The sequence below is a fragment of the Dunckerocampus dactyliophorus genome, chromosome 11, assembly GCF_027744805.1.
Source record: "Dunckerocampus dactyliophorus isolate RoL2022-P2 chromosome 11, RoL_Ddac_1.1, whole genome shotgun sequence".
Taxonomy (NCBI): domain Eukaryota; kingdom Metazoa; phylum Chordata; class Actinopteri; order Syngnathiformes; family Syngnathidae; genus Dunckerocampus; species Dunckerocampus dactyliophorus.
Window position 1 is genome coordinate 29,533,959 of NC_072829.1, and position 11,932 is coordinate 29,545,890.

The 11,932-nt window shown below is 43.3% G+C and overlaps 1 protein-coding gene across 2 annotated transcripts in view; it reads right to left on the bottom strand.

Annotated features, from left to right (window-relative positions):
- The window catches only part of tsc22d3 (TSC22 domain family, member 3), a 41,503-nt gene extending 38,169 nt beyond the window's left edge, over positions 1-3,334 (bottom strand). Inside the window, exons 1-2 of one of the 2 annotated variants that reach the window (XM_054791530.1) lie at positions 3,042-3,334; positions 2,624-2,963 (exon numbers count right to left, since the gene is read on the bottom strand). In XM_054791530.1, coding sequence (XP_054647505.1) covers positions 2,624-2,934 — 311 coding nt within the window. In that variant the 5' untranslated portion in view covers positions 2,935-2,963; positions 3,042-3,334. Of the gene's footprint in view, positions 1-2,623; positions 2,973-3,041 lie in introns of both variants that reach the window. The other variant, XM_054791529.1, reaches the window with a different exon arrangement.
- Positions 3,335-11,932: the final 8,598 nt, after the last annotated feature.

Consider the following 11,932-nt stretch of genomic DNA (forward strand, 5'->3'; position numbering starts at 1 on the left):
ACGCTGTGCAGCTTACCGGGACTGAAGACGGGATTGGATGTAAATAGCAGAGTGCTATCGGGTTGGCCCCCAGGGGGTTGGCCCCCCTGCCTTACAGCACGCTAGGGGATATGATGTGCTCTTTGACGCCTTTGAAAACACTGTAAGAATGCCACTTTTATAGAATGGCCTTCTTTATTTGATAATGTAAGATTAATGTTTACATCAACAAATGTAACCTCCGAAACGTATCCAATCAAATCGCATCGAATCGAATCGTATCCAAACGTTCTGTTTTTAAAATATGTCGTTTTCGTAACCTGTACATCTAGATATGGAATCAGCGTGTCGAATCATCTGTCACAAACAGATTTAAGGCCCGGTCACACCGACCGAACTTTGCTGAAGCGTCCCTGGAGCGGTGAAAAAATTCATCACCTCTCGTAACCGCGCACAAAATGGGAAAAAAAATCGAAAACACAGGCGTTGTCCTAGCGGTGCACCGCTGAAGCCGACATTGTTTAGCGTTGGTTTAACGGTAGCGAACGTTGGTTTAGCGGTGACGCGAGGGTTGATAGAGCGGCGTTCTGCGCATGCGGATCAGTTATCCATGTATTGTACATAACACATAACGCTGCATTGCTTCAGTGTGAATTTGAACAAACTCCAACGTTGTATTCTATTTTACACCATTTGCAACGTTTTAATGGAAGGTTAGCTTCAGTGTATATAGAGATCGTTTCACTGTGTGAAAATACAGACACACAGAAGTCAGATAAGTTATAATAAAGGAATTGGCTGAACACAAGCATTTTCAGCAACTGTACAGCAGAGGGCGCTAAAGTCAAAGCAATGCCACAACAGACTAATGGGCTCCTGGTCCATTTCTCCCCGTAGTTATAGCCAAATTCTGGTCCCCCTCCGATACCTCCATACCAACGCCAAACCAAAGTTCATCACCGCAATGGATCGCTGCTTCATCGCTGCTTCAACGCCTGACACCGTTCGCTTACAGCCGCTCCACCAAAGTTTGTGCAACGTTTAATCACCGCCCGGGCAAAGCTGGCGAAGAAGCAGTGGTCCAGCGTTCAAGATTTCTGCGTTGGCGTAGCGGACCCAAGCGTCCACGAACTTGCGTCTAGCGGTGCCAAACTTTGACTGGGTGTTGTTGGAGCGGTGATGAACTTTGCCGTGGCGGAAAATTGCCCGCTCCTCACCGCTGGCAATATTTTGTGCAGCTCAAAACTTTCGGAGCTGTAGGAGGGACCATCAGCGGTGGCCGAGCGTATACGGCGTTGCCTTAACGAGTGCCAACTTCTGTTAAACGGTGGTGAACGGTTACGAGCGGTTATGAATCTTTTTCAACGCTCCAGGGACGCTGCAGCAAAGTTCAGGTGGTGTGACCGGGGCTTAACATCCCGACCAGTCCCACGATTCCGTTATATATTAGAGGGAAATATTTACTGAAGCGATCTTTGGAAACCACTCCAGTTCGTTACGTTTCGTACAACTCAAAACTGTAGCAAGAGCTGGATTTTCCAGACACAACCACGTCTATTTATCCACTTTTTGAATTGTTTTGCTTTATTAGACGTACGGCTCAGCCCAAAATGATTCAGATCTCGGCCAAATGATGAGTTACTTGGTGAAAGGGTATCTTTTAGCCGGGTATGACAAGGAAAGCGATAAAAGACCATCCACTCAACAATGGCAAGCTCACTTAGGGTGGGATTCATTATGGCCTTAACTGTTTAAGGATGTGATTCCCTCAGGATGTCATTCATAAACCACAGAGATTTCTTACATTATGAATGCAGTTTCCTTTAACTTTACTCTGAAATTGCCGCATACAAACACGTTAGATAAACGTAGGCGGGAGAAGCTGTTATCGTGCGATTTTCTCCATCTGTCAAAGATGTTCACTCGGCATACAGTACATATAATATGCTGCATCTGTTTAGCGTATGTGATTAGCATCGCCAAGCCGGTGTTGTGCTCCGTAGCGATGGAAAGACAGTAACTTCTAATTTGAGACTGAAGTCATTCGTCAGCGTTTGCCAAATGAACAAACAATCCAACTGCGGCAGCAACACGCCGAGTCTTCTTGCCAGCTTTAATTGACCCCTCGCCATAAAACATCCGTTAAATTGATTCCGTGTGACGGCACCCTCAAGCTTTACAATAATGGTGTGTTTTCCTTTACGTGTTCTCTGTGTAGGTTGGATTTTTGTTCTCCTCCTTGCAGCCTGCAAAATGTCTTTCATTGTTTTCTACTTGGGTGTGAATGTTGGAGGTGCTACTGGAAACACATGTCGTGTACAATTCATCAGCGGTTCCCCCAGTCAAGCAGGTAGCTGGCGTTAAGCAAGTAATTGTTATGTTATGCAACAATCAGGTATAAATAAAGGCTCTTCGGACCGGAGAGAATGCTTTATGTGCTCATTTTTGGACCAGTATTTCCCGAATCATAACCGAGATGACTCTTATAGTCCTACGCTCCAAACTGCTGATCCAAAGAGCCCCGATTAGACTCCATGAGCCATCTGGTTCATTTCAAAACAAGTATAGCCGAGTAAAGGAGCCCATGCCTGGCGATGCAAACGTGCACATGTGAGACATGCAAAGCACAGATTGGGGAACAAACCTGTGGAAGAAGAGCAGGATGGACAGCATGGTCTGGTCTATGTTGCTGTTGCAGATCCCCTCGTTCAGCAGGAAGCATGGGTCCCTCACCACCGACTCGAGGGAGTCCTGCCTCATGATGTTGTTCAGCTTGTCCGTGTTGAGGTTGGGGTACATCAGCTGATTGCGAAGCTGACGGAAGTGACTGACGCTGGGGCTGGTGGGGCTCGTCGGCAGGCCCTGAGACATGGAGTCGTCACATCCGTTGGCCAGGTCCAGGCAGCAGCTGCAGCAGTCCAGGCCGACGGGAGAGCGGCACTCATCCTCTGACATCTTTGGGGGGCAGGTGGATGAGGAGGTGACTGTGGAGACTAGAAAAAGTCAACAGAAAGTGAAAGACGAGACAGCACTGACAGAGCGCGAGAGAGACACTGCCTTACTGTCGCGTCTGCAGTCCGGGCCCAAAAAGAGGTGAGGCAGCAGGTTAAATTCCTCCCTGAGAAGCGCAGTCTCTGCTGGGCATGCACTATCCCTGAGTTACCCCCTCCTGTGGCTCTGCTGCGTTTAGCCTTTTGTCCGGGACCAATGCCGCTGCTGTGCGTTGCTACTGTAGCGGGAGAAAGAATGAACGTGCCCCCCCCCTTCCTTAACACACACACACACGCTCACACACACATTCAGCGGGAGTGCACTTGAAAGCAACACCCAGAAGCTGCTTGCTGCTTATCACTTTTTTTCCCGTTGCACTTCTTTTTTTTTATTGAGTTGTGCTTGAGGACAGCGAGGGCGGGACGAGAGGGAAGGCATGCTGACGAAGAGGGCGGGGAAAGCCCTGTGATTGGTAAAAAACACAACTGGTAACATGCCCCCGGGTCCCTCCTCTTTTTTTAGTTGTCCGCCAAGCTGTGCACACATTCGGAGGACGAGAGACGGCGAGGGAGGGAACCTTTCAGAGCATGCTGGAAACGTGCAGGCCTTGCAGCTCCACCCTGCCGTGCTGACAGCACCGCGAGGAGGGAACACACACAAAGCCACGCTAGCAGGGCTTCAATGCTGAGTCGTGAAAGGAAGAGAAAACAAACCGAGGACATGTCTCAGGCACTTACAAAGCAAACAGCACAAAATTAGGTACACGAGGCGCACCGATCTGCATTTCAAAAAACATAGCAATATTTATCTTGGACTTTATTACAGTCGTCCCTCGCAATATCGCATTCGATTATCGCTCCCTCGCTATATTGTGTTTTTTTTTTTAAGAAATTAATTAATTAATAAACTATCACTGTCTGGTGGTAGACTGTGGTTTATTATATTAGTCAAAACATATCGAAACACAAGTGTAGTATTCTGGTCACTAGGTGGCAGTAAAGACAAAACATTGAGACATTAGCTTACATGACATTACCTTAACACTGCATGAAGTCACGAAGTTAGCCATGGCATGTCAGACATGGCTCCCCTGTCTGTAAAACTACAAAAACGTGTTTTGTGATGATGACATCATAGGTGGGTTATATAGTCATTTTGTAACTTAGCTAGCTAGCTTCTTTGTTCGAAGCTGAGGACGTTTTGTGATAAAAATACATTAAGAACACAGTTGGACTCACGCAGTGTGTTAATGACAGGACGTGCCTCGTATTGTACGCTAACCGGAAAATGTGCGTAAAGTGAGTCAAAATTTTTGCATTATCTAACAAACACGCTAACCGGGGACGGACGCTAACCGAGGTTCCGCTGTAGAAGTTTGTTTATATTACTGAAGTATTTAAATGACTATTCTGTTCAACTTGAATGTCACAAAATTCAGTCAAAATTTTAAAAAAGGTATTGTTTTTGTATTTTTTCATTTTTTAAGTACTGGTTTGGGCACCGTTTAAGCGCCCGCGCCTTTTCAAAAGTTTCAATTTGGCACTAGTATAGGGTAAAATGAACGATGCACGGCCCTATTTGCATGGGTGTAAAACCGCATTGCATTATTAAATTCCCTGGTGGTAAATTCCACGGTGTAAGAAGGAGAGGTTCTGTCAGGCTCTACAACACCTGCACCACCTGAACCATGTTGTAGTCACTATGTACTCTTTACTTGCGTATCTTGCTAGCTGCTGTAACAAGTGAATTTCCCCGCTGTGGGATAAATAAAGTACAAATACAAATACAAATAACATGCAATGGGCAACCTTTTTAAAGCAGTGCAGGTCGACACCACCGCAGACTCACACTGTCCTGAAAAATAATAATAATATGTCCCAATTCTAGTGACACTTTTGTTGACATTAATACCTCTTTTACTGTGCCAATCAAGCATTATTACTGTATTGACCCAAAATAACAGCCTGAAAAAAACGAGCCGTTTTATATTCAAGATCGTCTTATCTTCAGGTCAATGCTGTTCATGTTTTTAAAGGCAGAATTTGTAATAAAGATCTTTGTGAGATGAGTTCCACGTTCTGAACGCTCGCCTTTCATACCCGAGCGTGACGAGTTTTGAGTGCTTTTACATAAAACAACAGAAGAAATATGAGTTTGTTGTTCTTGCCCCATGCAGGTCATGTGTTGTGCAAACGGACAGTGCGTGTGTTATTTTGTCATATAGCTCCATATTATCTTATCAGGCTCTCTGCCGTGTTTGTTCACAATTTCTATATCTCGTCAAAAACATTCACATTGGGCAAGAGTGCTCCTGCAGACAAATCTTTCCCAAGCCTTGTAAATAGCACGCAATGTCATCATACAGTAGAACCAAACATCTGAGCCTCTGACCTCTAGCCGACCAGGGCATCTCATCACGCAAGGGCACGTTGTCGATATAACCACAAATATCTTGCAGTAAAAATGCAGCACAATGCAATGCTTGGTAGCACTGGGATCAATTAAGCTGAGAAAATGACTGATTATTGCTTTGTTGAGTGAGTAATGATGTCCTCTGGTTGTAAGTGTGACGTTGCTTGCTCGGGGGGCTGATTCAGGCGGACACTGCCCTCTGGTGGTGAATTGGCCGTATGACAGCTTATGTCAGCCATTGTCCAAGGGTCCGGATCCAAAGTTGAGTTGAAAAATTGCAAGAATTTATTCATTTTGCTCAGTTGGATCTACAGAAGGTTCTGAGTAGACCTTCAAAATGCAAAAAGAAGAAATGGGAGCAAGAAACAACACTTTTTGAGTAAGCAATTTATTGCAAACAAGCATTGAAGTGAAATAAGCTGTTCCTCAGCTGATCTAATGACCAGAGCTTAAAAAAAACCCTAAAATAGAAATTCTAGGTTGAAAAAAAATACTCTGTAATGTTTCTGGGAGGCTCCAGGTGGTGAAGATGGCTTCACGGAGGGCATCCACTGTCTGGAACTGATGTCTATTTTTGTCAACTTCCCTTGCCATCCATCCCCAAATGTTCTCCATTGGATTTAGATGAGGGGAACACGGAGGATGGTCCAAAAGAGTGATCTTATTCCTCTGGAAGAAGTCCTTTGTGAAGTGCAGCGTTGTCCTGTTGAAAAACCAGTCATGACCACACAGCCGAGGGCCTTCAGTCATGAGGGATGCCCCCTGCAACATCTCCACATAGCCAACTGCTGTTTGACGCCCCTGCACAACCTGAAGCTCCATTGTTCCATTGAAGGATCATGAAGGATCATGTTTTCCACCACTGTGACGTGTGGAAAACATCTCAGGTGGGCTCTCCATGTCATGTTACATTTTGTCTTTCTTCCACCTTTCAATGTCCCATGTTTGGTGCTCTGACCAGGCCTTTGAAGCCCTTTCACCTTCTTAAAAGCCTTCTCTTGCAGGTGGCGTCTGAGGGGCCTTGCTTATGCAGCTCAAGCTTTTTTGCCTTTGTCATCAAAAGATCATGACAGTGTGAACATCTTACAGAAAATGACACTGAATCCACATTTTTGGCTTTTAAAGGCTGTGCTCTCTGATGAACAGCCTATTTCACTTGAATGCTTCTTTGCAATAAATTGTTTACTTGTCTCACTCCCATTTCTTCTTCATGCATGTTGAAGCTCTACTTAGAACCTCCTCAAGATCCAACAGTGCAAAATGTCACTTCTTTTTCAACCGGTCTTACATTTTGATCAGGAGCGTATAAGTGAAGGACCGACAGAAGACAAATAAACACGGGCGGATGAACTGAGCTGAAACTAAATCTAGGAAATCCTAGAATAACCTGGTTGTATGTTTTGAAGATTGCTTGTGGAATCTTCACGGTAATCTACAAGGAAAGACAATTGGGCCATAAAAGTCTGTGGCACTGATAAAGTATCTGTCAAAATGTTCCATAAACACAAAGCTGTCTATGCATGTGTGAGTCTATCTACTGTATATCTATATGTCCATTTCCTCCAGACTTACATTTGTATGAATTCATACTGAGCTGTGCTAATGTTGCATGAGTAGTCTTGGCTCATGTTTTGGGCGAACATCTCTTCAGAATATCGGAGTGTACCGTGTTAACTGATGCTGACGCCGTGCATGAATCATTCATTTGATCAGAACTGATGGTGTCCCACAGCTGTCAAAAGTAGGTCAGTGAGACTGGGGCGTAGCGGGAGCTGGCTGCCGTCAGAGCGCGTTCCTAAAATCTGCTGTCAAAATCACAGGGAAGTCGAGTGCGTCCCTCAAGCAATTCCCATATAGTGATAAGCGGGGGCATGTGATGAAGCTCTGATGTTCTCTCATAAACGGAACACAAACAAGTGCAAAGCATGCTCCTGCACACTTGTCTCGAAAGATTGATTGTGTTGTGCTCAGCGATGACAACACCCACATGTTTAATCCCCGGATGAACTTTACAAAGGACAGTTGGGCATTTTGCAGAAACTAGAGTTTAAATATTTTTTAAAAAACTGTTTTTTTCAGTCATAATGTTATGACAAATAAACAAGATGAAATAAAGTCACAGAGATTATTTAAGAAAGCTGAAATATTTGGAAAATTTCAAACAAAAAAACAACAGCAAAAATAAGAAAGACTAAAGTTCATACAAATGTCACTTTTTCACTTCCGTCACAAATCTACATATGCAGTTTTGCTTCACAAACTCAACCCAAAATGAAAGTTGCATCCTTTCATTTTTCACCATGCGGCCCTGGATGGAAAAAGTTTGGCCCCGTAATACTGGACCACTTCAATCATGAACTGGTGAAGTGTAAATTCCCCAAAGGTTCACTTTAGACTACGAAATGTTGCAATTTGCAAGGTGATCTTCCCATTTATTGAAACATGTTTTATGAGCTGAAGGTTAAGTGTGTGTTTACATAGAAAGCCTACTGGGATGACAAAAGTGATCCGGGTCAGGTCGATGAGGTGCTGTATCATCAATGACTCTGGTGTGACTCTGCTTGCAAACGGGTGGGAAAGTGTGGACATTTCTAAAAACGTCCCATAAACATTCCACAGGAAGTTGATGAAGATGAGGACGTTGGAAATGCTCAGTCATACACGGCCTATTTGAATGCACTTTGCAGTGTAGTGGTACTTTGCTTTGTTCCTTGAGGAACAGTGTTCCAGTCGTGCAGGCTAGAAATGCAAGTGATTTTGCAAGGAATCCGCCTACTAATCAACATGATGCTTTTTTCCGCATTACAGACCATTTATTCTCAAACTGGTGCAGCACTGGTGGTGGTCTACAAAACAAATAGCAGCCATCTGCTATCTGAACAAATAATTGAAAAATAAATATAAGAATGATATACATGAATACACAACCTGTGGATACTGAATACAAATGACATTTCCATCGCTGAAATATGAATACTCCGCCTCTCGCCCAAAGTCAGCTGGGATATGTTCAACTCACCTGTGGAATCGTTACGTCATTTTAGTAGCATGAAGTTGTAGTCGAAGTCGGAATATGAGAAAGAAACAACACAAAATAACGTTGTAATTTTTGGAATCATATGGGGGGGAAGTTACAATATTGTGGGAATAAGGTCAAAATATTATGGCAATCAAGTCATGATATCACGAGACAAAAAAATACAATCATTTTTGGAAAATTAGGTTGGGGAAAAAGTTATAATATTGTTAGAATAAAGCCATAATAGTTTAGAAATAAAGTCATAATATTACAAAAAACTAATTTATGAAGATTATTTAAGAATATAAGTGAAAAAAATACATTTTTTAAAGTGGAAACAGTGGAAACTAAACAAAACTAACTTCTAATTTTTGGAAAATTTGGTTGGGGAAAGTTACAATATTATGGGAATAAAGTCTAAATATTAGACGAAGAACATTTACAATGATTATTTAAGAAGAATGAATTTTTTAAAAGTGACATCATGAGTCTTGAAATACAGTTTATGTAACTTCTTAGCATATTTGCATGAGTTGCTTTACAAAGTTGCTTCCTTTCATTTTCATTTTTCAGTATGTGGCCCTCAATGGACAAAGTTCCGACATCCCTGTTGTACAAAAATCTGCAATTTTGCAACATTTCAGTTCATTCTTCTTCCTTCTCATAGTTTTATTCCTATAGAATGTTTCTAACTTTGAAATTGGACCTCGGTATACACTTACAGTAAAGATGAAATAGAAGTTACTTTTATTATGACTGTGGTTTCCTAAGGCTAAGAGACTGACTAAAAGCAGCATCGTGCACTGCCAGCGTGCAGACACTAGAGGGCAGTGAAAGCAGACACAAGGCGCTCTGCCGTGACTATTGAGTTCATCCTCCTCCTGAGGCTGTGAGCGGTCAGACAGAATCAAATCCTCACACTGCTTGCTGAGATATGGCTTTTAATCCCTAAGCTTCTTATTGCAGGCCACTCATCTTTAGAAAGTGGGCCCTACAGGTCGGGTACGGCTTCTTGTTCAAGTGAAGCACAAACTCTTCGCAGAAAGTCTTTCAGCAGAGAACATACTGCTCCGGGTTTCCGAAATAGTGAGCATTAGACGTTGTCTGTGAAGCAGATTCAGGCCATGACTTAAGCTTGGGAAGTAATTATCGTTGTCAGGAAACTGAACTCGTATCCCTCCCCCGACTGCCAAGGCCGAATCTTGCACGGCCTCTCTCACAGCCTTATCTTCCACTCCGTCTCGCCATCTTTACTCACTTCCGATCTGCCACTGTTTGCTCTCTGATTCGCCTCAGCTCACCTTCTATCAGCTTAGCTCAACATACGTATGGGACGCTTCCTCCAGTGGTAACGCCCCCGTTGTGCTCTGTCGCTTATGCTTTCATGGATGTTAAAAAGAACTTGTTTTTTCATGATGCATTCAGAGGTTCAGCAAAGAAATATTCTTTTTGGGGTTAGGGCTCCCCCCTTAGGCCTCGGTCACAACCAGATGTACGATTTTTGGTGTTCCTCATAACGAAAACGTAGTTGTGGTGACCATGAGGGAGTAAGTAAGACACGCACGTACGAAATATCCGAATGTGCGTTGGCCACACTACTTACGTACGTGGGGTGCACATATGTCACACCACACATGTAGGAGTCCGCGAGTGCGACGTACAAAAAAAATTGACATTTTGCCCAAACCTGACACCAGGAAAACACACGAAGAAAAACCTTGGGCGTACGGACGCCGACAAAGACGTGCGAGGTGCGAAAGATTGCTTTGCAAAGTGAAGAAAACAAAAGCGCCCGTGGAGTTTGTCTGAAATGACAAAGAACTTCTGCAACCTGTCTGCGGCCGGTCTACGCCTCGAAAATCAGTGCCCTCCCTGCGTTTCTTGCATTTTTTTTGCAAGTAAACCGGCCGTAGGAGCCCGTACAAGCAGTTGTGACCTAAGCTTTAGGTATTTAGGAAGGATCCTATGAAATCCGTTTCATTTTTTCCCAAATTCTGTGTTGTTTTTTTTTCCAAATTCAGTTTTCTCCATTGAAATTTTTTATAATTTTGTTTTTTTACCTTTTACGCTTCTTTTGTCAGCATCGAGTGTGTACTTTTATAAGTGTAAATAAAATGTCTGTTAATTAAACGCAAAAATCTTACAAAATTCTCAACAAACTGTAATGCCCGCACTTGCGGTTAAGGAGGACGTAGTCACCAATGCAATTCCATTTGCGTTATTAACGTAAGATATTTTTTACAACACCCTGTTTTAGTTGACACAATTAGACAGGATGTGGTGAACAGTACTCTTATTTTGAAGGCTGGAAGTGTGTTGTGTGCGTTGAGAATGTCTGTTGATGTTTAAGACGAGCTGGGCGCAGGAATAAGCTTGCCTCGTGTCCTTATTTCACTCAGAACTTGCACGGCATTAACAAGCGGTAAAACGCAACACGGTGCAAACACGCTCACACAGCCTGAGCCACACACGTACACACACGTACACACACACGTACACACACGTACACACACACACAGCCGCACTTCCGATCGCTGACCGGTGAGTAAATGATCTCAGGTCCTTACCAAGCGCAACAAACCGTAGGAGGGGAAGCAGCAATGAGGTAGATGTAGCGGGGCTGCCTTTACACAGCAGGCTGTTAATACTTGGGGGAGTTCCCCTCCACCCTGACTTAGAAGTCCATTAAACATTTAAACTGACATTAGATGTCAGGAGGGAGGCGCACACGCTGAGGAGAAAAAGTGTGGTGTTGCACCCCCGAGGTGACATGCTCTGCTAAACTAAGCTAACCCAGCTAGCTTCTATTCACGCTTTGTAAGAGAGGAGTTTTGAAGTTTTTATGCCAACGTTTCAGGTCGCCGTTTCAATATTTTAGTTCGGGAGGGGGTGGGTCAGTGTTCGACAATGACAGCATTTCATTCTACAGTAGATTCCAATCACAGGACTCCATAGTTAGGATATTGCAGTTAACTTTCATCTGTATAATGCCAAAAACATAATCACTTTACCTCACTTTACTGACCTAACTAACACAATAGGTGTCCTGGCTGGTCCACCAACATTACTGCTAAAATAGCTAAAGTAGCAGTGCTATCATCAGAATGATCTTGTATGTTATTACATCCTGTATTTGTTTTCCTCATGCTGATATATAAAACCCAAAAAACATGTTTCTGCATCTCCTGCTTATTGGACAGAATTACAGTAGAAGTAGGTTACTGCGGGTTTACCTTATGTTTTTTTAATATTCCATCTTGATAACAGAAGAAGAAGAAGAAGAATATTATTAATATCATGACTGCTCCCAATATGCACATGCAGCTTTAAAAACAGCAACACATTTGAGAGCCTGGGGAGGAACTCATGAACGCAAACACAGCTTCATCATGTCTACATCGACATATAAGCAGCATCTGCCTGCTCTGCTGGCGCGACTGCACAGCAGCTTCTCACAAAATGGAGCAAATGGATCAATAAATCATTGATTATCTAGAATGGAAGCAAAAATAATTGAAACAGCCAGTGACT